This window comes from Chrysemys picta, chromosome 4, assembly GCF_011386835.1.
Source record: "Chrysemys picta bellii isolate R12L10 chromosome 4, ASM1138683v2, whole genome shotgun sequence".
NCBI lineage: Eukaryota > Metazoa > Chordata > Testudines > Emydidae > Chrysemys > Chrysemys picta.
The window spans coordinates 115,559,742-115,587,666 of NC_088794.1; the positions used below are offsets into that span (position 1 = coordinate 115,559,742).

General features: G+C 51.0%; 2 protein-coding genes across 8 annotated transcripts in view; both read left to right on the forward strand.

The window, feature by feature from the left end:
- ADCK1 (aarF domain containing kinase 1) overlaps positions 1–27,540 on the forward strand; it is a 129,506-nt gene extending 101,966 nt beyond the window's left edge. For 6 of the 7 annotated variants that reach the window (XM_065593430.1, XM_005301666.5, XM_042858558.2 and 3 more), the window contains 4 exons: positions 16,746–16,895; positions 17,247–17,444; positions 23,803–23,996; positions 26,443–27,540. In XM_065593430.1, coding sequence (XP_065449502.1) covers positions 16,746–16,895; positions 17,247–17,444; positions 23,803–23,996; positions 26,443–26,614 — 714 coding nt within the window. In that variant the 3' untranslated portion in view covers positions 26,615–27,540. Of the gene's footprint in view, positions 1–16,745; positions 16,896–17,246; positions 17,445–18,608; positions 20,324–23,802; positions 23,997–26,442 lie in introns of those variants that run through there. The other variant, XM_042858559.2, reaches the window with a different exon arrangement.
- On the forward strand, positions 9,629–11,785 carry LOC135983175 (uncharacterized). Its single transcript, XM_065593432.1, has 2 exons — positions 9,629–10,565; positions 11,161–11,785. Exons 1-2 carry the CDS (start codon positions 10,022–10,024, stop codon positions 11,661–11,663), a joined length of 1,047 nt encoding a protein of 348 aa, XP_065449504.1. The 5' UTR covers positions 9,629–10,021; the 3' UTR covers positions 11,664–11,785.
- Positions 27,541–27,925: the final 385 nt, after the last annotated feature.

Sequence of the window (27,925 nt, forward strand, 5' to 3'; positions counted from 1 at the left end):
ACTAGTGTCTCCCTACCCCTCCCAGCTGATCTGCATTTCACCTGTTCCTTTACATTGTAGCGAGCTGAGCCAATGAGAGGCAACAGTCTCTTGCCCAGTAAAGGGAGGCAGCTGCCTTCTGAAACATGTCTGCTGGGGAGTTCAGTTGGGAAAGCGCGAGGAACAAAACAAGGTAACCTTGATGCTGAATTGGAGAGGCGGCACGCCCCTCCCAGTCATGTCGGACAAGCCAAGGGCAAGTGCAGAGTACTTTGTATTTTCCCTGCAAAATGCTGGTCAGGCCCCCGTTTTTATTCAGAGAGCTTCCTCACCTAGCTCACCCTGGCAGCTGACGGCGTAGTCTCTCACTCACTTACACACAGGTTCTTTGCATGGCACATGCAACTGGCTGAGACAGTGGAGCCTCTCTAATAGCACTTGCACCCAAGCGCAGGGCTCCCCTGTGGGAGCTGCAGTTCAGGCCCTTAGTCTTGCCACGCACGTTTGCATCCCTAGGCTGTGTCACGGGGTTCACTCACCACAGGTGCATCTCCTTGTGGCCAGGCGTGGTGTAGCGGCTGTCTCTCCTATGGCACCCACTGCCAACGGTCGCTCCGTCGGTGAGTTGGTCTCTCTTCCTGCAGCTTGGCCCTCCAGCCAGGTAGTGGTTTAGTCCACCCCTTCCAGGATAACAGAGTCCAATCAAGCTATAGTCCAATGACCTTATAGTATGTATTCCCTCTGTCTCTGGGCTCTGTGGTCCTTACTCTCTGGGGGGTTCCCTCTACTCTTGGTTCCTGCCAATAAACCCGGTAGTTGACAGCAAAGTCTACTCCCTCAGACTTCTTGCTGCCTCCCTGGATGGCTTCTTACTTCTTCTATCCCCCCAAGAGTGAGTGGAGACCCTCTCCTGGCAGCCCCTTTCTATTACAAACTTCTCGGCTTTATAATCACCACTCAGACCCTCCCCAGCTGGCCTTCATTATCAGTTCAACCTAGCTTTCTCTGTCCCTCTCTCTTGCAAGTGCTGCCAGATATGTTAATTGGCCTCTCATGCCCACGTTAACCCCTTCTGGGCCTGTGTGGGGTACGTGCCCCATCACAGGCTGGTTGAGGCCTGTATCCCAACCCTACAGCATGGGGATGTGTCTCATCAGCAGTGGGCACAGCACATACATTGCCTTTCTTGTGTAGGCTTTGCTACAGGGAAGTTGTCTTGTGTTTACCAAGCTAAATGCATCTGTGACTAGCTCTGTGATACGTCTGGTCTGTGAAGAGCTGTCCCAGTGTGATTCACAAGGTGCTGACGGTTCACTGACTTTGCAGTCAAGGGAGACTAACAGAGCCCGGTCCCCAGCAGATCCCCCACCCACCTCCATTCACCTTAACCCAGTGGGGACTTTGCAGCCTTGCTTTGATCAACCACATAATCAGGCTAGGCCAACAGTTTGTTCCAGACAGGAGCAGCCAGCTCTAGTCACGGAAGCATAATTAGGAAACATCTCAGCATGGTTAACCCTGAGATCCAGCCTTTCCTGTTGGGCTGATCTCTGTGGTGGGTGCCTGTTCCTCAGCTCCCAAGCCGCTCTGTGAGAGAAACTCCTTTCAGAGTGAGCTCAATGCTGGTGAGTGGTGCCAAATTGACAGCCTAGATTGAAGGCCTCTCTGCCCCCCTTGGATAAGTGCAGCATGGGTAGCAGGAGGGAAAGCAGCTTCCACTGCTCTGAAGCAACTCCTAGGGAGGAGCAGGGAGTTCACGTTCCATGACCTGTTCAGTGTTTGGCCTCACTGCTGAGGCTGGTAACTTAGACAGCCAATGGCTGACTTGAACTGGCAAACTGGCAAGGGTCTATATTTCATGCCTAACCCCCTGATGCAGCCACTTGGTGACTTTTCTGAAAGTCTGGGGTCAACCCTCTCCCTCCCTGCCTGCTGCTGGAGCCCCCATATCTTGTATTCTCAGGGTCTGGCCAGCATAGAAGAGCTCCTGCAGAAGAGTGAGTCAACAAGGAGCTCTATAGACATTTTGGAGGTGGAGATTGTCATGCCACAAGTAGGGGTAACCTTTAGAAAGATGTGACCAACTACTAGCTGGATTTTGGCCTGCTCCCAGACAAGGCCTAGCCAGTCATTCAGAGGTGCCTTCTCCCTTCCTTTGAGGAGATGTGTCTTATGCAGCTCTCTTCCCCCTGAGATAAAGTCCTTGCACAAAGCCTGGTGATAGGAGAATGTCAGAAGCAGAGATGAGTCTGATCCACAACATTCTGATCTAGATCGTAACATTCCCCAAGTCTTGAGGAGTTTGGATCTGGAGTTTGGTTTTGACCCATTAGAAATAGGGGCAGCTTGGGGCTGCAAAGCTGTCTGGGAAAGCCCTGGGGAGGGGAGTGGAGCACGCATTCTTGTCAGCTTTCTAGGGTTTCCTGCTCCCGATCAGACTGGAATCTCCACAAGCATAGCCTTTCTCTGGGGCATTTTGGTGTCCGGATGTGACAGAATAATGTAAAGACTAAGCTGCACGTTTTCCAATTCACAAAAGCTTTCGGTGGTATGGAGGGGTTCATTCGGAGCCTTGTTGGAAATTCGAGCTGGCTCTTATTCCAGCTATCGTATTTACGCCATTGGGAAAGCTGCGTTACCACATCTCAGTGCGCTGGTGCCATGTTGAGATGAAACCTCCCAGCATGCTGGCTTTGTGCCAGCCCCAAAGATATTGTCGTAATGTTTCCAGTGGTTGGTTTTAAAAAAGGTCTGCTTCTGCGGGGTGCAAAAACCCTTGGGCTATTGTCTGCCTGGTCAGTCTGTGCAGTTACTGCAGCTCTGTGCTTGGATGGGGTATTTACGCAGGCCGTCTCGGTTCCTGTAGACACTCACTTACACACGTGCAGTTTTAAAAAAACGATTAACTCTTTTATTAATTGTCAACAAAACAACAGTACGGAGCTGCGGGTAAAATCTCTCTCTCAGGCATGCTTCTTCCCTACCGTTTTTAACTGGGTGGGGGGAGAGGAGTCCTCAGCAAGCAGGATTTCTCTCATGCGGTAACGCAGACTTGAAGAGCAAGCTGAGCCTCTCTCTTCTAAATGGAAAGGATCCCTGAGGTGAAAGCTCCCTTCAAACCAGGTTACTGACATTTACTTAATGCCGTCTGTAGCGGGATTATCATTAAAGCTGCCCAAAAGCACATTAATCTCTCTGGAGCCGTCCGAGCGCTGGACTGTAATGGCATTTAATCAGAGAAGGCTTTGATTTCTAAAGACAAGTGCAAACACTGAAATATCTGCCTGTGGAACAGTTACCTATTCATGTGCAAGCACAGCCGAGGAGGAGAACGCAGCTGGGATATTAACGGTGGGAGGGGAGCGTGGATCTCAGAGAAATTAGTTGGCTGTAATCTAGAGGCAAGGAAGGGTGTGTGGGGATAAGACCTGGATCTTTTTGGAAATGGACTCTCTCTGTTTCAGGAGATCAGAGCATTTGTGGGCCAGGACGGGGGAGAGCAAACAGGGATCCAGGAACTTATGGCATGTTTGCTGCAGGAAAGTAAAGAAGAATGAGGCTGTTCAGAGTACATCCTTCTAAAGAACCCTTTCCCTGATGGAACAGGTGCCACCACGCTGAACCCACTCAAACATGAATTAACTCACTTAAAGAGACTTGTCCCCATAAAACTCACAGTCCTTCTTATCCGAACCTTTCTGTTCGGGCTTCTCCTGTTTATCCCAGCAGAGGTTCTGTCACCTGTCTCACCCAGAGAGCCCTTGGTCGGCAGATTGTGCAAGCTGTGCATGTTGTAAATGAACATACAGCTCACAGGTTGAGCTGTAGCTGGTGTATCTAACTAGCACAGCTCAACTGTCCAATTGTAGATTCCACTGAGAGATTCACAACTTGTAGTTTGTGCTGTGTCGATTAGTTACACAAGCCATCCAGTCGGGGAACAGAAATGGTACCGTGTGCCTCCTGCCTGGAGACTGTGAATGTTACAAATAACATTCAGTCGATATATTTTATATTAATCAAAAGTAAAATCAAACCACCAAGGGACCTAAGCTGAGTAACTGCAGGCACCTGTTGCTATAATCCTTGTTCTTTGCCGCTGCATCCCCTTCTTGCTGTTTGCTGTCTCCACTCATTGAACCATCTGAAATGGTAAGCTCTTCAGGGGTGGGACCAGGTCTTCCTCTTTGTTTTGTAAAGTGTCTGGCACTCTTCTGAGTGCTGAGAAATACACACTGTGAAATGTTCTCTTGAGGTGGGATACCTCACTGTACACACTACCAATGTAAGGCCTATGCATCACTTATATGCAAGTTGGATTTCTGTGGTGCACTTGGCTAGCCCCCTGCACAGAAGTGGAGCCCTCCGTTGTGTATACCAAAGCTGGAACCTCTCATTTCTCGAGCATTGTGCCCATAATGCTGGAGTGTTTGCAGAAAGGGAGCACAGAAAAGAATGCTGAAGAGATCAGCTGCTCTTGCTGCTTATACCTCACCCTTCAGTTTGGGGAGCAGTTTCCTTAGAGATGGTTTTAATTTGCCCCCGTTAAAGTTTAGTGCAAAAAGTGCCAGACACTAGTAAGGAGAGATCGAGAGAGCTGCTACTGGCAATACAGGCTCCTGAGTAGTACAAAGACACGCAGCAAATGGTTAAAACAGAGATGAGGGCTGTTCAGACTGTAAGTCAATCTCAAGCATCAACATCAGTCAGTTCCCAAGGAGTCTTGGAGACGCATTTTACATTAAATCCAAAGAAATATACTCCATATACTCACTTTCCATATAGGGGAAAGCGAGCCCTGACTCCATTTCAGATGTTACAAAGTTACAACACAAATGTATACAATAAATAAATAACACTTCTATGCCCTTCTGTACCCCCTCCATAGCACTTTGCAGATTCTAATAAGTTTAATCTTGCAACTCCCCGGGGAGGTGATTAATATCATTCTCCCCATTATTCTGATGGGGAAACTGAGGCACGGAGAGGTAAAATGATTTTCTCACAACCACACAGTGAGGCAGAGCTGGGAATAGAACCCAGGAGTCCTGAATACATCTATATCTTAACTGCGTCCTTCTTCCCTAAATGTTATCTCAGCATGACACAGTGTGCAATGATAATGTTGTACTACACAAAGATGCTGTGTCTTGATTTTAACAGTTCAGTGTTGGAGAGGAAAGCTCAAGACCTATGGCCTCTCATTCCAAACCCTCACTGAGGACCATTTCAGAGCCATGATGAGGGCTTTACGTCTCCAATGCCCTTCCCTAATTTCACACCCGTTTAACTGGGTCTCTGCAATGGCAGGATTTTTTTAAAAAATGACCAAAAAAGCAACACACTCACAAATCCAATTAACCTTCGATTAAGGTTCCAGAATCGATGCTATTCTTTTGGCCTGAGGAGGTAATATTGAGCCCTGAGAAATGAGCTGCACAACGACCTTTACTTTTAATGAGATCAATAGAAGTTAGTGTCGCCATCTCTTAAAATAATTAGCAAATATTACAGATGAATTAGGGCAAACAGCTAGTATCCGCTCCTGATCTAAAGAGACAGGAACAAATGGAGGAGAGATAGGAAAGGACACTGCCCTATCAGCCAGCACCCCCGGGATCCTTCTGTGACAGCAATGAGTTCAGCTCACCAATGCACACATCACAGGTTCTATAAGCATGTCCGGATCTGTACTCAAGTCACGGCAGGATGGAAGGATGCAGTAAGAATCAGCACTCACTTGAATCTTCAGCTGATTCCCAAGACAGGGAGAGTGAAAGTAATCTGGTTCTCTGGATCTTGTTGATTTCCCCCAGTGTTACTGTAGGGCGACACATGAGCAATGCAACTGTGCAAGCTGGCTTGCTAATGTAGAGTTGCTCTGAAACTCAGAGTGCACATGCTGTTTTATATCGACAGGTTTCTTACGAACATTAGACTGTGCACAATGGTATGCTATTCCAGGAACCTCACTTACGATGGGCTATGCAATGTTTTGTTTTTATAGGGTTTTTTTCTGATGAAGGCTCAGCTGGACACACTGGCTTGTTATTGCAGGGTTGCACATGACTCATAGAATCATAGACTTTAAGGTCAGAAGGGACCATTATGATCATCTAGTCTGACCTCCTACACAACGCAGGCCACTGACTCTCACCCACCCACTCCTGTATCAAACCTGTAACCTATGTCTGAGTTATTGAAGTCCTCAAATCGTGGTTTAAAGACTTTAAGGTGCAGAGAATCCTCCAGCAAGTGACCCATGCCCCACGCTGCAGAGGAAGGTGACAAACCCCCAGGGCCTCTGCCAATCTGCCCTGGAGGAAAATTCCTTCCCGACCCCAAATATGGCGATCAGCTAAACCCTGAGCATGTGGGCAAGACTCACCAGCCAGACACCCAGGAAAGAATTCTCTGTAGTAACTCAGATCCCACCCCATCTAACATCCCATCGCAGGCCATTGGGCATATTTACTGATAATAGTCAAAGATCAATTAATTGCCAAAATTAGGCTATCCCATCATACCATCCCCTCCATAAACTTATCAAGCTTAATCTTGAAGCCAGATTTATCTTTTACCTCCCGCCGCTCCCCTTGGAAGGCTGTGCCCAGCTGTTGTTGTAGGGTAGCTCGGGACTTCTAGGAATGGTGATTTGTTATTGTGTGTTTGCTCATGTGTTCTAGGGTCATTGCCATATCATATATGCTGAGAGAAGTTCATAAACTTAGCAAATGCAAGGGGGTAAAAGTCAAAGTCTGGCATGTATCTATTGCTAGAGTGTGTCACAGCCTGCAACAGCATGTTCCTCCATGATGCGCTTAACAGCAGGCTCTACAGATCTGATTCCTTCCCCTTCTCCACCTCCTATCTGCTGATCTCTTCAGCTAGACTCTTCCCAGTGACTCACCCCTCTCCCCCGTGAAGTGGCAAGGTCGTGTTGAAACTGTGTTCTTTGCACAGCATGGGGCTGTAGTGATGTCACATATTATTGTGGTGGCATCGTGCTGTTTGTGTTGTGCCGTGGTGATGCTACGATACCACTTGTTGGCTACTGCCAGCATGTTCCAATGCAACATGGGCACCTGAATTGAATTGGATTTATTCAGTAACACATCCTGCAAATGTCTCTTGAACAGCACAGGGCAAAGCCATTGGGATAGGGGCAAATCTTGCACCCTTCTGATTTATCAGACCCAGCTCCCTCTGCTGACAAGCATATGAATTTTCCCCTTATATTTATCCAGACTAGGCCCTTTCTTAGTTACATCCCATTCCTCCTAGTTACACTCCTTGTTCCCCCTGAGGCTCTGCCTACAGTACGACTTTTATCAGTATAACTTATGTCGCTTGGGGGTGTGAGGAAAATAGCCTCCGGATCGCCATAAGTTACACCAAGAGAAGCGCCGGTGTGGACAGTGTTATATCGGCAGGAGAGCTTCACCCACCGACATAGTTACTGCCACTCGTTGGGGGTGGTTTAATTATGTCAATGGGAGAAATCTCTCCTGTCGGCATAGAGTGGCTACACGAGAGATCTTACAGCAGTGCAGCTGCATTGGTACAGCTGTGCCGCTGTAAGCTCACTAGGGTAGACCTGGCCTCAGTAGCTCTTCTCCCTCCTCAGTGTTCACATCCATCAGATGTTTGTAGACTGTTATCGTATCCCTTCTTTTCATCCCTTAGCCAAGCTAGACATCGTTAGCTCTGTTAATCTTTCCTCCAAAGTGTATCCCTCCTGCCCCCTAATCATTTACCCTGCTGTTCTCTGAACTCCTTCCAGTTTGTCTACATCTTTCGGTTAATAAGGTGCCCAGAAGTGAATGCAGGATTCCAGGCATGGCCACATTATTATTATTTATTATTGTATCACAGCAACATCTAAAGACCCTGGTGCTGATTGGGGTCTCACTATGCTGGATGCTGTGACCTCTCTGTGTCATGATGCCATGCCTGGGCTGTGCTTCCATAGATCACGGCAAACTCCTATCTAATTTGTTGTCCACCATTACCCCTATGGTTGGACTCTCTCAGCCTCGCTACTTGCCAGATTTCTCCCTCCCAGTGAGTAGCAGGTTCTCAGGGGCTATTTTCCCATATCTGTTAGCTGCCTTCTTCCAAGGTGAATCTCATTTTATTCCCTGTTATTTACCTGGGTGCTGGGTCAGTGTGGAAGGGATAAGGTCAGCAGTGATAAGGGTGGGACACCTTAGCCAGGGCCGGCAGCACTGGAATGTCTGAGGGGGTAGGTTGCAGCTTCCTCCAATTGATTTTCCAAGTGGTGGTTTTTTGTTTTATTTTTTAAAGAATTATATGCAGTGAATTGATCATGAATATTCCAGAATCAGGCTCTGTTGCATAGTGGTGATTGGTCAGGTAAATACTATGCTGTTATTTGTGTTCCCTGAGTGGATGAGCGTTCAAGCACTCCCGGCACAGACTGTGATGCTCTGGGACTCCCTTTCTGTGAATGATCGATCGTGCCAGTAAAGGTTGGTCATGGGGATGTTAGTGGAAAGTGAGGAAAAAAGAGGCAACTGTGGCCAAACAAGTGAATTCCCTTTGAAATTTCAGCCACATTCACTGGAAGTAGTTTGCATTAATAGTCACAGATTCACAGTCATGTACGTATGCTTATTGAACAACACACACACGGACATGCAGCACATGCTCCCCGTGACGCACATGCGCACGCACACAGACACATTACATACATCCTCCTATCACTTGCTCCAAAGCCCATGGAGATTCCAGTTCTAGGGCCTAGCTGCAGCAAGGCCTCCATGCAACTAGCTGGGTGGCCTGAGGCCCAGGTGCTTGAGCGTGCAGGGCAGGAAGAGGGGTGACGTGCTATGCAGTTGCCAGCTCAGCTGGTCTCACACTCCAGCTTGACACTCTGTCAGGGCAAAGGCTTCTCTAGAGCAGGCTCAGGGAACGGCTCCGATGCGCCCAGGGCTGCACTGAGGGGAGAAGGTAGAGTTGAGAGTTACAGGGACAGGAGGAGGGGCAGGGGATCTCCTGATGGAATCCTAGTCTGCTCACATAGTAGGTCCTCACAGCACTTGAAGAGGAAGGCAGAGCATAGGACATGGGTGTTCAGGATGGGAATTCACATGAGGGCAGCAGTCGGTTGGGGCTCCTGCCCTTCTCACTTACACCCTTTTTCTGTCTCACTCCCTGCATTGTACTAGCACTTGGGTGGGAATTTGAGCCCTGGGCCCTGACCTATAGGGCTACCCAACTATTCCAGCTCTGAGCCCTCATGCACAGCTTTGCCGATGCCTGTCAATCCTGACCTGCAGTAACCCTGGCTATTCCAAGCCTCCAAAATCTACAAAGTTTGGTCTGAGACAGCGAAATTCAGTTCACTTTGGACCCAAGACAGAATTTGAACCCAGCTATCCTGAATTGAAAAGCTGATTCTGTAATCTAGGTGAAGCCGGATCCATTCCAGCTGGTCTGTGAACCCAGTGTAGGTTCTTTCCCATCATCTAAACGAATTAACAGATTAAGAAGGACCTTCTGTGCTGCCTTTCCCTGATCTTTGTGCAGTTATTAGCTGGCTCTTTTAACACACCACAGCACGTTGTACTTTGATCCCACCAGCTTTTATAAGCTAAACAGGTTTGATCTGGATCAGTGCTTGGATCACTCTAAGGCCTGGTCTACACTACGGGTTTAGGTCGACTTTAGCGGCGTTAAACCGAATTAAGCCTGGACACGTCCACACAACGAAGCCCTTTCTTTCGACTTAAAGGGTCCTTTAAACCGGTTTCTTTACACCACCTCTGACGAGGGGATTAGCGATAAAACCGGTCTTTGCGGGTCGGAATTGGGGTAGTGTGGACGGAATTCGACGTTATTGGCCTCCGGGAGCTATCCCACAGTGCTTCATTGTGACCGCTCTGGACAGCACTCTCAACTCAGATGCACTGACCAGGTAGACAGGAAAAGACCCGCGAAGGTTTGAATTTCATTTCCTGTTTGCCCAGCGTGGAGAGCACAGGTGACCCCGCAGAGCTCATCAGCACAGGTAACCGTGATGGAGTCCTCCCAGGATCGCAAAAGAGCTCCAGCATGGACCGAACGGGAGGTACGAGATCTGCTCGCCATATGGGGAGATGAAGCAGTGATAGCTGAACTCCGTAGCAGTAAAAGAAATGGAAAAGTATTAGAAAAGATCTCCAAGGCCATGAAGGACCGAGGCCATAACAGGGACACACAGCAGTGCCGCGTGAAAATTAAGGAGCTACGGCAAGCTTACCACAAAGCCAGAGAAGCAAACGGAAGGTCCGGGGCAGAGCCGCAAACTTGCCGCTACTACGCGGAGCTGCATGCGATCCTAGGGGGTGCAGCCACCACTACCCCAACCGTGTGCTATGACTCTCTCACTGGAGAAACACACAGGGAAGACGGTTCGGGGAACGAGGAGGATGATGACGATGGAGGTACTGTAGGTAGCTCACAGCAGCAAGGAAGCGGAGAAACCGGTTTCCCCAACAGCCAGGATATGTTTGTGACCCTGGACCTGGAACCAGTAACCCCCGAACTCACCCAAGACCCTCAGGGCACACAGGAGACCTCTGGTGAGTGTAACTTTGTAACTATTTGTAAACATTACAAAAAAAAAGCAAGCGTGTTTAATGATTACTTTGCCCTGGCAATCGCGGCCAGTACATCTACTGGAAAAGTCTGTTAACGTGTATGGGGATGGAGCGGAAATCCTCCAGGGACATCTCCAGAAAGCTCTCCTGGTTGAAATGGGGTGATTTTATTAAGGGGACATTCAGAGGCGCCCGTTCCTGCTCTTCTGACCAGAAATGTTCCCCGCTGTTAACCACGCGGTGGGGGGAGGGGTGAAGTGATCATCCCAGAGAATCGTGTGTGTGTGTGGGGCGGGGGGGTTTACTTGTGTTTGTGCCGCATGTTAACCGGGAAACCGCAGCCACTCCTTTTACATTGAAACCCCATTTTAAATGGACAACCCAATTCATCCTTGATATGGGAAATGCGCTGCTGTTTGCAACCTTTCCCGCATGTTAAGAAGGTTAAAAAAGCCAAAACACTGTGGCCTACGATGGCTGCCTGCAAGCCGAAATATGCGACCTTGTAATGAAAGAGTGTACCCATTGTTCTCTAAAATGTGTCTTTTTTAACCACCTCTCCCTTCTCCTCCGCCAGCTGCAAATGTTTCTCCTTCGCAGAGGCTCGTGAACATTAGAAAGAGAAAACGTAGGACGAGGGACGAGATGTTCACGGAGCTGCAGATGTCCGCCCAGGCTGATAGAGCACAGCAGAATGCGTGGAGGCAGTCAATGACGGAGATGAGAAAAGCCCAATATGAACGAGAGGAGAGGTGGCGGGCTGAATCGCGGGAAGAACAGAGCAAGTGGCGGGCTGAAGACGATAGGTGGCGTCAGCTTGCAGACAGACGGCAAGAGGCAATGCTCCGTCTGCTGGAGCATCAAACTGATATGCTCGAGCGTATGGTTGAGTTGCAGGAAAGGCAGCAGGAGCAGAGACCGCCGCTACAGCCCCTGTGTAACCAACAGCCCTCCTCCCCAAGTTCCATAGCCTCCTCACCCAGACGCCCAAGAACACGGTGGGGGGGCCTCCGTCCACCCAGTCACTCCACCCCAGATGATCGCCCAAGCATCAGAAGGCTGGCCTTCAATAAGAGTTAAAGTTTTAAAATGCAGTGTGTCCTTTTCCATCCCTCCTCCCCCACCCATCCCAGGCTACCTTGGCAATTATCCCCCTACCTCTGTAAGGAACTAATAAAGAATGCATGAATGTTAAAAAAAAATGACTTTATTGCCTCTGCAAGCGGGAGGGGAGGGTGGGGTGGGGTGGTTGGTTTACAGGGAAGTAGAGTGAACCGGGTCGGTGGGGGGGGTTTGGAGGGTTCATCAAGGAGAAACAAACAGAAGTTTCACACAGTAGCCTGGCCAGTCACAAAACTCGTTTTCAAAGCTTCTCTGATGCGCACCGCGCCCTGCTGTGCTCCTCTAACCGCCCTGGTGTCTGGCTGCGCGTAATCAGCGGCCAGGCGAGTTGCCTCAACCTCCCATCCCGCCATAAAGGTCTCCCCCTTACTCTCACAGATATTGTGGAGCGCACAGCAAGTAGCAATAACAATGGGGATATTCTTTTCGCTGAGGTCTGAGCGAGTCAGTAAGCTGCGCCAGCGCGCTTTTAAACGTCCAAATGCACATTCCACCACCATTCGGCACTTGCTCAGCCTGTAGTTGAACAGGTCCTGACTCCTGTCCAGGCTGCCTGTGTACGGCTTCATGAGCCATGGCATTAAGGGGTAGGCTGGGTCCCCAAGGATCACGATAGGCATTTCAACATCCCCAATGGTCACTTTCTGGTCCGGGAAGAAAGTCCCTTCCTCCAGCTTTCGAAACAGAGCAGAGTTCCTGAAGACGCGAGCATCATGTACCTTTCCCGGCCATCCCACGTTGATGTTGGTGAAACGTCCCTTGTGATCCACCAGGGCTTGCAGCAGCATTGAAAAGTACCCCTTGCGGTTTATGTAGTCGGTGGCTTGGTGCTCCGGTGACAAGATAGGGATATGGGTTCCGTCTATGGCCCCGCCACAGTTTGGGAATCCCATTTCAGCAAAACCATCCACTATTGACTGCACGTTGCCCAGAGTCACTACCCTTGCTATCACCAGGTCTTTCATTGCCCTGGCAAATTGGATCACAGCAGCCCCCACTGTAGATTTGCCCACTCCAAATTGATTCCCGACTGACCGGTAGCTGTCTGGCGTTGCAAGCTTCCACAGGGCTATCGCCACTCGCTTCTCAACTGTGAGGGCTGCTCTCATCTTGGTATCCTGGCGTTTCAGGGCAGGGGAAAGCAAGTCACAAAGTTCCATGAAAGTGCCCTTACGCATGCGAAAGTTTCGCAGCCACTGGGAATCGTCCCATACCTGCAGCACGATGCGGTCCCACCAGTCTGTGCTTGTTTCCCGGGCCCAGAATCGGCGTTCCACGGCATCAACCTGCCCCAGTGACACCATGATTTCCACATTGCTGGTGCCTGTGCCTTGTGAGAGGTCTATGTCCATGTCAATTTCCTCATCACTCTCGTCGCCGCGCTGCAATCGCCTCCTCGCCTGGTCCGGGTTTCGCCTTGGCATGTCCTGGCTCTGCATATACTCCAGGACAATGCGCGTGGTGTTCATAGTGCTCATAATTGCCGCGGTGATCTGAGCGGGCTCCATGATCCCAGTGCTAGCTATGGCGCCTGGTCAGAAAAAAGGCGCGAAAGTAGTATCTGATGGACCAGGAGAAGGAGGGAGGGCGGGAGGGAGGGAGGGCCGAGTGACGACATGGCGTACAGGTACAGGAACAGGGAGAAACACAAACAACTGTCACACAGAATGGTCCCCCCAAAGATTAAAATGAAAACCCTGGGCTTAGCAGGCCATTGATTTCACGGAGGAAGGGGAAGCATATGAATACAGAACAAATCTATTTTTTACATCTTAAGGTGGCAGCCGACGGTGCAGCATGAGTGACAGCCATACCAGTACGACGATGACGGATACCAATCATAAAATACCATCATCTGCCAAAAGGCAAGGGGCTGCTGCTGTGTAGCAATGCAGCCCCACGTCTGCCAGCCCCACGTCCGCCAGCACCCAGCATCGCCCTCGGCCTCTTCTGGGTGCTTAGCAGACAATACTGGGCAATTGGCAGAAAATAGTATATTACGACTGGTAGCCATCATCATCGAAACAGTAGCATGTCTGCCCAGGTGGCCATGATTGACAGCCACACCAATACGATGACAACGGATACCAGTCATAATATACCATCGCCTGGCAAGGGGCTGGTGCAATGCAGCCCTACGGCTGCCAGCCCCATGGCTATCACTCATGCTACACCGTCTACCGCCAAAAGGCAGTTAGCAGCTGCTGCTGTGTAGCAATGCAGTCCCACGTCTGCCAGCACCCAGAGGACATATGGTGACGGTGAGCTCAGCTGAGCTGAGCGGGCTCCATGCTTGCCGTGATATGTTGTCTGCACAGGTAACCCAGGTAAAAAGGCGCGAATCTATTGTCTGCGTTGCTGTGACGAGGGGGGAGGGGCCTGACGACATGTACCCAGAACCGCCCGCGACACTGTTTTGCATCATCCGGGCATTGGGATCTCAACCCAGAATTCAAAGAAAAGGCGCGAACCGCTTCTCGGCTCTCTGAGCTGTGGCGCAAACGTAGTATCTGACGGACTAGGGGAAGGAGGGAGGGGGGCCGAGTGACGACATGGCGTACAGGCACAGGGAATTAAAATCAAGAACGGTGGCTGTGCATCAGGGAGAAACACAAACAACTGTCACACAGAATGTTCCCCCCCAAAGATTAAACTGAAAACCCTGGGCTTAGCAGGCCGTTGATTTGACGGAGGGAGGGGGAAGCAAATGAATACAGAGCAAATCTATTTTTTACATCTTAAGACGACGGTGCAGCGTGACTGATAGCCCTCGGCATCTTTCTGGGTGCTTGGCAGCAAATACGGGGCGGCGTATGACGATGGTCTTCAGGCCTATTGCACAATCGGCTGCTCGGGGAAGACTCTGCTAATGTGCGATGACCCGACTTGTAATAGGACGGCTAATAGTCGTAATACACCATTTACTGCCAAAAGGCAAGCCCCACGGCTGCCAGCACCCAGATCGCCGATGAAGGCTACCAGTCTACTGCACCGTCTACCGCCAAAAGGCAGTTAGCAGCTGCTGCTGTGCAGCAATGCAGTCCCACGTCTGCCGACACCCAGAGGACATATGGTGACGGTGAGCTCAGCTGAGCGGGCTCCATGTTGTCTGCACAGGTAACTCAGGTAACCCAGGTAAAGAGGCGCGAATCTATTGTCTGCCGTTGCTGTGACGGGGGAGGGAGGGGCCTGACGACATGTACCCAGAACCGCCCGCGACACTGTTTTGCATCATCCGGGCATTGGGATCTCAACCCAGAATTCAAAGGGGCGGCGGAGACTGCGGGAACTGTGGGATAGCTGTGGGATAGCTACCCATAGTGCAATGCTCTGGAAGTCGACGCTAGCCTTGTACTGTGGACGCGGTCCGCCGACTAGAGCACCTAGAGCATTTTATTGTGTGGACACACACAATCGGCTGTATACAACCGATTTCAATAAAACCGGCTTCTATAAATTCGAACTAATTTCGTAGTGTAGACGTACCCTAAGTATCACCTAGTTGTTGCTGTGGGTTGTGTTGGTGATTCAGGTGGTGCTCTCTTCCTTCAATCAATACTTGTAATAATGTCCCCATGTGTAGTTAGGGGTCAGTACTGGCTCCACTTCCTTAGCATGGTGATAGGGGAGCTGTGCTGCTGAAGATGTTGTCGATTCCTGACCACTGGGAGTCATTCAGGCACTTTCCATAGGAATTAGGGTCTTAATGAATTCCAAATTCCAGTTTGGGTAGCATTCTGATCCTCCAATGTCATCCTGCAGAGTCAACAAAATATGGGGATCTTTGTTTCTTGTCCTAATGTAACACTGCACAGCGTAGCTCTGTGGCTGGCAGACAGCTGCCTCATCCCATCCCAGAGGCGGATGCATTTCAGTGGTTGGCAAAGTGATCCCTGCAAAGCACTGTGTGATGTTTATTTGCGCAGAGGTGTTTGGCATTTGAATCCCTGTTGCCCCTTTTTTGGGATCCCTTTCCCCTTCCAGTGAGGCAGCCTGTGGAGAGGGGGTTTAGCATACTGGTTACACTGCATTGAGCAGGGGGAGCGGTAGGAATCATTTATAATTATTTTCTTTTAATTGCCGGTTTGGTGCCCTGCGGTTTGGGTTCTTTGGAACTTTCCGGGGGGGCGGGAGCAGGCTGGGGTTGGGGTATGTGTTACTGAGGGCTGCGCGAGTGCACGTGGGGGAGGGGGGGCAGCTGGCGCTGCTCCTGCCCCAGCGAGACACTGGGCTTGGGGGCTGTTTACTTACTCCCAGGAGGCTTTTAACTGTGATACAATCACCCTGCGATAAGGCAGCCACAGCATGGGGGGGACATGGCCGTGACAGGATGATTTAAACAGCCTCTTGCTGTCGCTTCATCTTCCCAGATACCATAAATCAGATTAGCACTGGACTGAGGAGGGGGTGGGAGGAGGACTGAGCAATGTAGGGAGGGAGACACTCCCTTTATAGAAACCAGCCACAGTCTCTCCCAGGCAGACCCCACCCAGAGCGACAGATACTGCCCTGTCTGCCTCAGATGTGCACCCTGGATCTGCCCCATCCATCCCCAGACAGATGCTCCTCCCCTGTATCTGTCCCTTGATGCCCACTTCTGCCCTGACAGATGCCCCAGTCAGACACCTTCACCATGGCTGCTCCAACATATCTGCCCCTGTGTCTTTCCTCTCCACTAATGGGTGCCCCTGTTTCTACCCAGATGGATGCCAGCCTTTGTGCCAATTCCCTCCAGTTATACCATAGACGAACACTTTACACCTGTCCCCTCAACCCCCTCCATGTTTGCCCCGTGGATGGACACTCCCATATTTCTGAATGCCCCAGGCCATCAGACCCCAGGGTATGTGCCAGCACCTCCTCTCCCTGTAATCATCAGACCCCAGGGTACATGCCAGGAGCTGGCTCCTCACTGCTCCCTGTAGTCATCAGTCCCTGGCATACACGATGCGGGCAGACTCTCCTCTCCCTGTAGTTGATAGACCGTGGAGTAGCTGGTAGCCCCGTCCCGTGCTGTGACTGCCTCCTGTCTCCTTTCAGATCTCTCGCAATTTGGGGAAGATGTACAGTGAAATGATCTTTGTGAATGGCTTCGTACACTGTGACCCGCACCCGGGCAACGTGCTCGTGAGGAAGTGCCCAGCCACTGGCAAGGCCCACATTATATTGCTGGACCATGGGCTCTACCAGGTATGTGAGTATGGAGGGTGCTGGGAGCCATCAGGCTGATGCTGTGCTCTGTCTCTGGGGAGGTGTCACTCATGCCTGTGTGCTTCAGGCCTGAACTGAGCTGAGAGCCTCCTATCTCACCCAGCCAGTCATAGCCCTGGTGAATTAAAGAGGCACCCCAGGCTTGCAGATCCCCCTTGTGGATTTTTCCTATAGCACTTACCACCCTTCAATGGGATTTTATGCCTGGAAGCTTGAAATATCAGACACGGAGGTGGTTAAAGGCGCCTGCTGGTTGGGATAGGTTTTCCCCCTCCCTGCCCTGGTGCTGTTGATTGATTTCCTTTGGGGAACATGGCCCTCTCTCCCCAGGTCCTGACAGAGAAGTTCCGGTTGGACTATTGCCGGCTCTGGCAGTCCCTGATCAAGGCTGATATGAAGAGGGTGCAGAAGTACAGCCGACGGCTAGGGGCAGGTGACCTGTACCCACTCTTCGCATGCATGCTCACCGCCAGGTCCTGGGACTCTGTCAACAGGGGCATCGACCGGTCACCGGTCACAGCCAATGAGGTACAGCCTGTTTGCGCTCCGTGCTCCTGTGGTGTCTTTCTCCATTATAATCACCTAGTTCATTGACATTAATATTAATGGCTGCTCTAGCAGGCCTATCGAGAGGCTGCATTGAGAGATGGACTAAAGGTGGCCTGGAATCCCTTTGCTATACACTTTTAACTGCTGAATTTAGTCTCCTCATCTCTCACACGCACTCATCACAGGTCAGTTAAATTTCCCATAAGATTTTCTTGGTTAAATAAATTACCAGCTCTGGTAGAGGAAACCTTTGTAAATTTTCCTGAGTGCAGCTGTGCAGGGAGCACACCGAGCTGGGTAAGGGGCAGAGGAGACATCGGAGCTCAGTGGGGGAGGATAATACATATTAGTGTTAATTGCTAGTCATGTGAATGACCATCAGCACTGATGCATGCTCATCAAAAATCCTTGGAAATGACAGAGGTTGTTTAGTACAGGAGGTAAGTCAAGGTTGCTTAAGTGCAAATCCCATCAACCCAATCATGAAAAATCTAGAAAATCACCAGTTAAGTTCTTCCTCATCCTACTGTCCATGTGTCACGAGTCCTTCTATACTCATGTACATCTGTCTACCACTCACAGCACCCACCTTCATCACACTAATGAACAAATGGGCAACCATGTTGTTTGTAGAGGTAAGCAGGCAGGGGTATGGCAGTAACAGGTGGGCCAGTGTTTGTGGGGGGAAGCATGTCTCACATGGCTTATTTTAATGTGGGTGTAAGAAGTTTGTGTTATTGTAGTGGCAAAGTGTGAGGGGAGGGCAGGGGTAAAGGACAAAATGAGTTGGCTTTGTATTGCTTGGTAAATGGTGTCTGTGCAGATGTAATATGCAGGTAAGAATTCATAAAGAAGGGTTAAAATTGGCTGTTGTGAAATTATGTGGTGGAAATTCCTCACTCTTTGTGGGTTGGTGCTTGATTTTTGTGGCCAGAGTTAAGGTTTGCTCTGATGGGTCACAAATATCATACAGCTCCCCTCTGGCATTGGCAGGTGAGTTTACATTTAAGGGGAAGGTAGCTCCTTTCTTTTGGTTTTGGGGTGAAACTGAGAGGTTAATAGCAGCAGCGAGAACCAGACATTGTGGCGGTAGGTACCATGTAACACACAGCTCTGATGATGCTTCTAAATCCTGTCTTGCAGCACCCTCTGCTTCTCCAGATCTGCTGGCACACCGGAGGCCTTATCTTGTGCACCATCTGCTATTCCAGACTTTGTCCTTGTCAGAAAACACCAGCTTGATGACATAATGTGGTTGTTTTGTGATGGGGACAAATACCCTTACTTAGCACTAGACTGAGATGTATCAGACTTATTTAATTGTGATCTGTGTGGGATCCACATCCAGGGGGACTGGCAATGTAGTAAGCATGCTGGGGGAAGGGAGAATGAATAGTACTTATCCTGTGAAATGTGTGCCCATTCCCACACCGGCTTCTTCCATTGAGCAGCGGTACTCAACCCCCGCTCAGCCCCAGGCCTTGTCACACTTCACCCCTTCCCCCAAGGCCCCACCCCAGCCCTGCCTCTTCCCACCCCTGCTCTGCCCCGCCCCTCCTCTTCCTACCCAGTCCAACCTCCTCCCCCGAGCACGCCACGTCCCTGCTTCTCCCCCTCCCCCCCAGCTCCTCCTGCACGCCGTGGAACAGCTGATCACGGTGGGCCGGAGGTGCTGGCAAGGAGGGGAAGGAGTTGATCAGAGGGCCACCGGAAGGTGGGAGGTGCTGGGGGAGAAGCGGGGAGCTGGCTGCCAGTGGGTGCTAAGCACCCACAAATTTTTTTCCATGGGCGCTCCAGTCCTGGAGCACCCACGAAGTTGGCGCCTATGCCCACAGTTCCACCAAATCAAATGTGGGAATTGCTCACCACCATGCCCCAAAACATCCATGTTTCTATCCAGGCTCTGAAGGGATGACATTACCCCATTTCGAGGTTCAAGATTCCACTTGCCATTTTAACTTGTTGCTAGGAAACCCAATGAATATCCCGGTCCATGCTCAAATCCCCAGATTTTCCTGGAAGCAAAAGTTAAAAATACAACTGTAATAATCTCAAACACAATTATGTGATCTTTGAATTTCTGCTCTCTCTGGAACTGCCATCTCATGAGGTGTTGAGTCCTACAGATTGTCAACTGGCATAAGCACATGCCCTTATTGAATATGTTTCAAATTATCCAGTAACATTAAGCCTAAAAGGAAGGCTTTTTTTGCAGTATAGTTAACCTGTGGAACTATTTGCTACATAATATAAACTAGGCAAATACAACTTAGATGGGGCTACTATAAGGTGGGTGCATAACTGGCTGGATAACCGTACTCAGAGAGTAGTTATTAATGGTTCCCAATCCTGCTGGAAAAGTATAACAAGTGAGGTTCCGCAGGGGTCTGTTTTGGGACCGGCTCTGTTCAATATCTTCATCAATGACTTAGATATTGGCATAGAAAGTACGCTTATTAAGTTTGCAGATGATACCAAACTGGGAGGGATTGCAACTGCTTTGGAAGATAGGGTCATAATTCAAAATTATCTGGACATATTGGAGAAATGGTCTGAGGTAAACAGGATGAAGTTTAATAAAGACAAATGCAAAGTGCTCCACTTAGGAAGGAACAATCAGTTTCACACATACAGAATGGGAAGAGACTGTCTAGGAAGGAGTATGGCAGAAAGGGATCTACGGGTTATAGTGGACCACAAGCTAAATATGAGTAAACAGTGTGATGCTGTTGCAAAAAAAGCAAACATGATTCTGGGATGCATTAACAGGTGTGTAGTGAGCAAGACATGAGAAGTCATTCTTCCGCTCTACTCTGTGCTGGTTAGGCCTCAACTGGAGTATTGTGTCCAGTTCTGGGCACCGCATTTCAAGAAAGATGTGGAGAAATTGGAGAGGGTCCAGAGAAGAGCAACAAGAATGATTAAAGATCTAGAGAACATGACTTATGAAGGAAGGCTGAAATAATTAGGTTTGTTTAGTTTGGAAAAGAGAAGACTGAGAGGGGACATGAGAGCAGTTTTCAGGTATCTAAAAGGGTATCATAAGGAGGAGGGAGAAAACTTGTTCACCTTAGCCTCTAAGGATAGAACAAGAAGCAATGGGCTTAAACTGCAGCAAGGGAGGTTTAGGTTGGACATTAGGAAAAAGTTCCTAACTGTCGGGATGGTTAAACACTGGAATAAACTGCCTAGGGAGGTTGTGGAATCTCCATCTCTGGAAATATTTAAGAGTAGGTTAGATAAATGTCTATCCAGGATGGTCTAGACAGTATTTGGTCCTGCCATGAGGGCAGGGGACTGGACTCGATGACCTCTCAAGGTCCCTTCCAGTCCTAGAATCTATGAATCTATGAGGCAAAGATGTTAAGAATAACAAACAAACAAACAAGGATTAGATATTTTGTATAAGAGGGAATATCCTCTTCAGTGATGGTAGCTGGGATAAATTGATGAGGAACCTTATGCTTCAGGGCATAAGTTGGGGTCAGGAAGGAATTTCACCCCAGGGGATAATATTAAACATTTAGGTGCACTGAGAGTTATTAAGCTGCCTTCTGAAGTATTTGGCATTGGTCACTATCAGAGACAGGACGTCAGATTAGATGGATCATTGTCTGAACAAAGCAGCAGCAGATAGGGTACTGGATGAAGTACACAACTGGTCTGATCTGTTGGAAGTGCACACCAGACTTATGTGAACCATAGGCCTATTATGGTTCTGCAAGTCTTATGTGCACGATAGAAGGGTCTCAAAGCCAGCACAGGGAAAATGTACAGCCCCAGTCAAACCCACTGTGGAGGAGAAATTCTTTTATAACTGTCCGTTTCCCCTTCCCCCTCCAACCATAACCCTGATTCTATATAAGAATCTGTTTCTGGTGCATTCTGCATGTGACATTCTGGATTCTGAACCCTTCAAATGCTCCACTGACCTTTTTCTGGATCTTCTGGTTCATGCCACAACTGCTGGAGGATGCAGGGAAAGTCCATGTGTGTGATGATCCATTACACCGCCCTAGATTCATTGGGATTCTTGTTGAGTAGGACTGACAGCTCTAGCAAGAGCCAGGAGAGTGTGGGCAGGCAGTGGACAAGCTTCACCCCCAACGGCTCAGACATGCATCTCATTTCTGATCTGCAGCACCTCCTGCAACTCCAGTCCTAAGCTCCCAAACATGCAGCTCTGCCAGTGCACCTCTAGGCTCACCCTGCTATCTCAGTCCAGGCCCCGCTTTTCCAAGGAGGGAATATTCAGATGGGGTTGATCCCTGTTATGGGGTTGGTTTGTTTTTGGAGGGAGATCCCATCTCTGGTAGCTCAGAACTCCCCCAAAGAGTTTGGCTGTAGGCGAACACCAGGATTCATCGCAAGGCTTCTCTTTCCCAGGACGTTCCTCATATGACTGTCAGGGACATCAGGGACAGTCGCCTCTTGGGCAGGGTGTTTGGGCTGGAATCAGGAACACTGGGAGCCCTTTTCTCATGCCAGGCGTTGGGCACAATCTGTTCAGTACTAGAGCCAGACAGGACTCAGTTTTCCTGTACTGCAAAAAGAATTCAAAACTTCTTCCTGTTCCGCATTGAGACAGAGCCCTTTAGTGAAAAAGGCACACGCAGAGAACAGCAGCCAATTGCCCAGTGGTTAGGGCACTCATTGGAGTTGTGGGAAACCCAACTTCCAATTCCTGCTCTTTCTGACTGGAACCCAGCTCTCCTGCCTCCAAGGTGAGTGCTCTAAGCCCCAGGCGTGTGGCTCTCCTGGGGTGGGGTTGTCTCTCTCTCTCTGCCCAGAGAGTCCCTCCCAGACGCGAGAACCTGTCTCAACTCAAGTTAGTGGAAACTGGCCCTTTCCTGTGGAAAAAAAAGAAAAAGGTCCATTGAAAAATTCCTGACCAGCACAATTCAGAACCCTGTTATTACTTAGCCAGTACATCACAAATTCCTAGCTAGAGCAGAAAGGTAAAATGCTGGGCTGGGCGGCCACCTGACATATTTTGCAGGTGTGGGGAATCTTCCCCAAACACCCAGTTAAGTCCTGCTTGGTGCCTGCAGCACTCTCCCGCTGCAGGCAGTGTTTTCGGCTGGGGGCAGGTGTGGTGAAGCTTGGGTTGAAGTCAGCAGGGGCCATGATGAACTATATACAGGCCTGGGTGCTCTAGGGTCCAAGAGGAGAGACACTTCTGTTGGTAGCAAGTCCCTTTGGCCTTGGCTACACTTGCAGCTGTACAGCGCTGTGAGGTAAACCTGTATTCGTACAGCTGAGTAGGGAAAAGCGCTGCAGTCTGTCCACACTGACAACTGCCACCGCAGTGACGTGGCCACACTTGCAACATTTGCAGCTGTGTTGGGAGCGGTGCATTATGGGCAGCTATCCCAGCATTCATGTGGCTGCAACATGCTTTTCAAAACGGGAGGGTGGGGTGGATTGTGACAGGGAGTGTTGGGGGAGAGAGAGTGCTTTCTGGAGCGTGTCAGCTCTCTATTTTGCAAGTTCCGAACTCCCGGCCCCCTGCTCATTCATTTACTCACTCAAAGCAAGCTGCAAACTGTTTGCTTTTCTCTGTGGTATGAACTTCTGCATTCCTGCAGCCGGTCACAACAATGGAGAGGATTGGCCACTTGACAAGGTGATTAGTACAGCACTGCAAGTGTTTACACTCACACCCGTGAGTTGTAGCCACTCCGCTGCAGCTGTTATTCCTCTCGGAGATGTGGAGTACCTGCAGCAGTGTACCCAGGGAGATACAGTGCTGCAAGTGCCCTGCCAGTGTGGATGGGGAGTGAGTTACAGCGCTGGGGGAGGCTTTACAGCGCTGTAACTCGCAAGTGTAGCCAAGGCCTTTGACTCTGAAAGGCTCCTAACCCCGTATGGGGAAATCTCCGTATCACGATGTGACTCGCTGTGCAGACGGGGGTGGGAGTGGGGAATAGAGCATTGAGAACCCTGCAGCAGCAACTTGCCCAGCTGCTGGGGCACAGAGTCACTGAGCAACCCCCTATGGCTGACCCGGGAGCTCCAACCAGCTGCAGGCTGGGAAGCTGCTTGAAGGCAGCAAATAGGAGTGAATTGCGAAGTCGGTCAGGACAGACTCCGTCAGGCTCTCGTGGGTGAGATTGGCTCCCCACCTGTTCTGTTTGCTCTGCCCCAGTCGCCTATGCAGACAGGCCTCTGCAGGAGGAGGCTGGAGCCCATTAGCTGCTGGAACAGAGACGCAATCTCCTCAGCAGCCGCTTCCTCCAGTCTGCCCTGCAGAAGCAGCAGGACATAGACTCCGAGGCCTCTGTTAACATCTCTCTCCTCTCTCCCCACCATTCCCCTCTGCTCTGATGGTGCTCAGGACGTGGAGATCCGGACCAATGCTGCTGCTTACCTACCTCAGATCAACCAGCTCCTCAACAATGTGCCCCGCCAGATGCTGCTGCTGCTGAAGACCAATGATCTGCTAAGGGGGATTGAGTCAGCCCTACACACACGGGCCAGTGCCAGCTCCTTCCTCAACATGTCTCGCTGCTGCATTAGAGCCGTCTCCACGTGAGTCCCTGTGTCTCTGAGACAGGAGCCCCAACCCCCACTGGGCTCCTCCTGTCTCTTGTCCCCTAGTCAGAGTCGGCAGAGATGGTGGCTCTAGGGTGACCAGACCACCAAAGACAAATATCGGGACGCCGGGGGGGGGGGGGGGGGTGTGTGGCGGTGACGTGGGGGGGCGTGGCGGGGGGCGGGGCCAAAAAAAAAAAAAAAAAAAAAACCTTCCTCCGCAAGTGCTGGAGGGAGGCCCGGGAGACTCAGGGGAAGCGCGGGGCCGGGGTAGTGAGAGTCCGGCCTGGCCCCGAGCAGGCAGGACTCAGTTGGGTGGTTGGGAGAGGAGGGGGGCGGCCCGTGGGGCCAGGCGGTGGCTGTTCTCACCCCCGGGCAGCGGGACTCGGGAGCAGCCGCTGCTGCAGCTCCCACTGCCGCGGGGGAGGAAGCGGCCATGGCGCTCCGCGGCTGCGGCTCTGGCGCCCCCGAACCGGGGCCTGCTGCGGGGACCCAGCAGCGCGCACACTGGGCCCAGCCCCTGGCCAGTCGCGTCTGGGCTGCTGCCCAGCTGGTGCTATCCCGCGGCAGCCCCGGAGTGGGGGCAGCAGGCCCCAGCCCCCCCGTCCCGCAGGGGAACGAACGGGGCTGGGCGGCCGATGCCTCCGCCCCGGGGCCGCCGCGGGATAGCACCAGCTGGGCAGCCCAGACGTGCCTAGCCAGGGGCTGGGCCCAGCGTACGCGCTGCTGCAGGCCCCGGCTCGGGGGGTTCGGGGGCGCCAGAGCCGCCGAGCGCCATGGCCGCTTCCTCCCCCGTCGCCTGGCCCCGCGGGTCGCCCCCCTCCTCTCCCAACCACCCAACTGAGTCCTGCCTGCACTGGGCCAGGCCGGACTGTTACTCACCCCGGCCCTGCGCTTCCCCTGCGTCTCCCGGGCCTCCCTCCAGCGCTTGTGGAGGGAGGGGGAATGGTGAGCCCGGGGAAGAGGCGGGGATTCGGGGAGGGAGCCAATCGGGGGAGGAGGGGGCGGAGTCGGGGCAGGGGGGGGGGGGCGCGAGCACTTCCGGGCTCCAGGCTCGGGGCATTTCCTTGTTTGTCCGGTTGTCCCGACCGCACGTCGGTCGGGACGCGGGACAAACAAGGAAATATCGGGACGGTCCCGATAAAATCGGGACGTCTGGTCACCCTAGGTGGCTCTGGAACTTCTAAAACTGCCCTGTCTTACCTGAACCTTTCCCCTCATTAGCATGTCTGTCAAGGCCTCGCCCCCTTTTTTCTTTCTCAATCTCATCTTCTTTCTCCCCCATCCTACCCCAGCCCCCCACCCCCGGGTCTCCATAGGGAATGAGCTCTCAGCAGGAACTTGGAGCCAGACAGAACTGGGAACAGGGTGGGAGCTGGGAACAGTGGGGATTTTGTACTAAATTTTTGATTCTGGGATCATAATTTCCCCCAGATCTGATTAATGTCCCCACCAGAAACAGCTGATGGAAAAAGAACCCAAACTTCACAGCTGCCTGTCTCACAGCATGGCCTTGTGGTTAGGGGGTGTGGCTCCTGGGTTCTATCCCTGGTTCTGACTTTGACTTGCTCTTTGATTGGCGGCCAGTCACCTCATTTTTCTGTGCCTCAGTTTCCTCATCTGCCCAGTAGGGATAACAATTCTGTGTCTGCCTCATGAGGGCATCGTGAGGCTCCATTAACTTGTGTTACTGGAGAGGGGCCCAGTACTATGTTTACAAGAGCCAGGAGAGTCAGGAGTGCCCAGTTCTATTCCTGGCCCTGCCACTGACCTATTGTGTGACTTCAGGCAAATTGCTTCACTTCTCAGTGCTGCATGTTCCCCAGCACTGTTGAGAGCCTTAGATGAGAGGTCCTGGAGCAGTGCAGTGTTAGCAGTGATGGTTCTCTATAAGGACCAGTCGAATGTTGTGTTGTTTAGGGATCTGATTACATAAACACAAACCATGTGGTGAGTGCTTATCATTAACTATTATTATTGATAATTATAGTTAGCACCTGGATAGCCCCCTGCAATGTCAAACACTCTGACTAATGGAATAATGTCCCTGGGAGGGGGGAAGGGAAGTGCTATCGCCCCACTGTCCAGATGGGTAGATTGAGGCATAGAACAGGGAAGGCCAAGACAAGTCAGCACCAGCTGTGGAAACAGAAACCTGGAGTTCTGAACTCCTGATCTCAAGCTCATTGCACTTGCACAGCCTTTCTCCTCTCTCCCATTTTTGCTGGGAGGGACCGTTCCTCTCTGGGGAACATTTAACCCAGGAAACCCTGACCTACCAGCCAACTGGGATCCCTCAGAGGTGGGGATCCTGGCTGATAATTGGCACCTGAGGGTGGGGGGTAGGGGGACTCCTGGTCTTCAAGATCTAAGATCCAAGATTTACCCTGCTGCTGGGCTGTGTCCTGGGAGATTAATGCAGCTGTTTCTCTCCCTTGCCCAGGTATCAGAGGAGCAAGTCTCACTCCCTGTACAGAAAGGCCAAGATCTCTCTCTTAGAAGCTCTGAGCCTGTGGCAGATCAACTTATATGAACTCTTCCTGCGGCTGAAGGGGTCCCGGCTGGGGAACTGGGTCATTGCTTTCCTGAGCCGGATGCACCATTCTCCGTACTGACAGGAACTGGTGGGAGAAGCCTGGGCAATTATTGCTCGCCTCCATTCTCCGCAGCACACTTGCCTTCCTGACCATTCCTGTCCGTACTCCACAAAGGCTATTGAGATGCTTTTCTTGTAACGCATGGTGCCGGCCTTGGCTGTCAGAGCATAAGCTTCTCTATAGCAGAGAGGGAGGGGAGAGCAGGGGCTCTGGGAGTCAGGACTCCTGAGTTCTATTTTAGCAGTGAGAGAGGTGGGAGTATGATCTAGTGGGCAGGGCAGGTGGCCTGGGAGTCTCTCTGTTCCCAGCTCTGGGAAGTACCATTATGGAAACATCCTGTAGACTTGAATAGGAAAGGAGAACTTTTTCTAGCCCCTACCCCTTTTAAACCATCCTATGGCATTTAAGAGAAATGCATCCCTGCCCTAGAATTCTCCAGGATGGTTCAAACCCCCTAGAGAGGAAATCATTCCTTATGGAATCCAATAGGGTTTTCAGTAGTTTGTACAAAATCCTATTGGTTTAATGCCTGTGAAATCGACAGGAATTTTCTCTAAGGGGAGAATGATCTAGTAGCAGGGGACTGTGAGCCAGGACTCCTGGGTACTATTCCCAGCTCTGAGAGGGAATGGGAACTAATGGTGAGAGCAAGGGTCTGGAAGCCAGGATTTTTCTGGGTTCTGTTCCCAGCTCTGCTATGGAGTCACTGTGTCATTCTGGGCAAGTGCTTTCCTTTCCTCAGTTTTCCCACATGTAACATGGAGGTAATGCTACAAACCCTCCTGAACGGCTCAGGGAGCAGGTGCTGTGGAATCTCATCTGAGAACTCACATCTTGTGGCTGGTGATGTATGTGCGCTGTACTGTACTGTCACACAGGAAAATAAATAGGGTGTCATGTTAGAGTCCTGCAGGGGAGACGTGCATGGCTACCCACCCCTTTCACCCCAGCCCCAGTTTTAGTTTTCACCTTCCCTGAGCATGACTTGACACTCTGTACTGTTAGTCCCTTACAAACCCAATCAACTGCTGCTCCGTTCTCTCCACGACCTCTCCCCCGTCTGACGGATGTGGTCCAGCTCAAGGTCAGCTGCTGTTGAGTCAGGCATGCGTTGCCGTGGGGGTGATGGCGCCTGCCTGGATGACTCACCACTCTTACCCCACACATTCACACACAGCTAGTTCCCCCTCCGGCCCCCCAGCCACGGGAACATGCTGCCAGAGCCAGCACTGCCATAGCATTAAATGTGGAGCGGCTCGGCTCGGCTCAGAACTGCTTGTGATGTTGTGCAGCTCCTGGCTCAAATGGAAACCTGTCACTTGCTCGGTG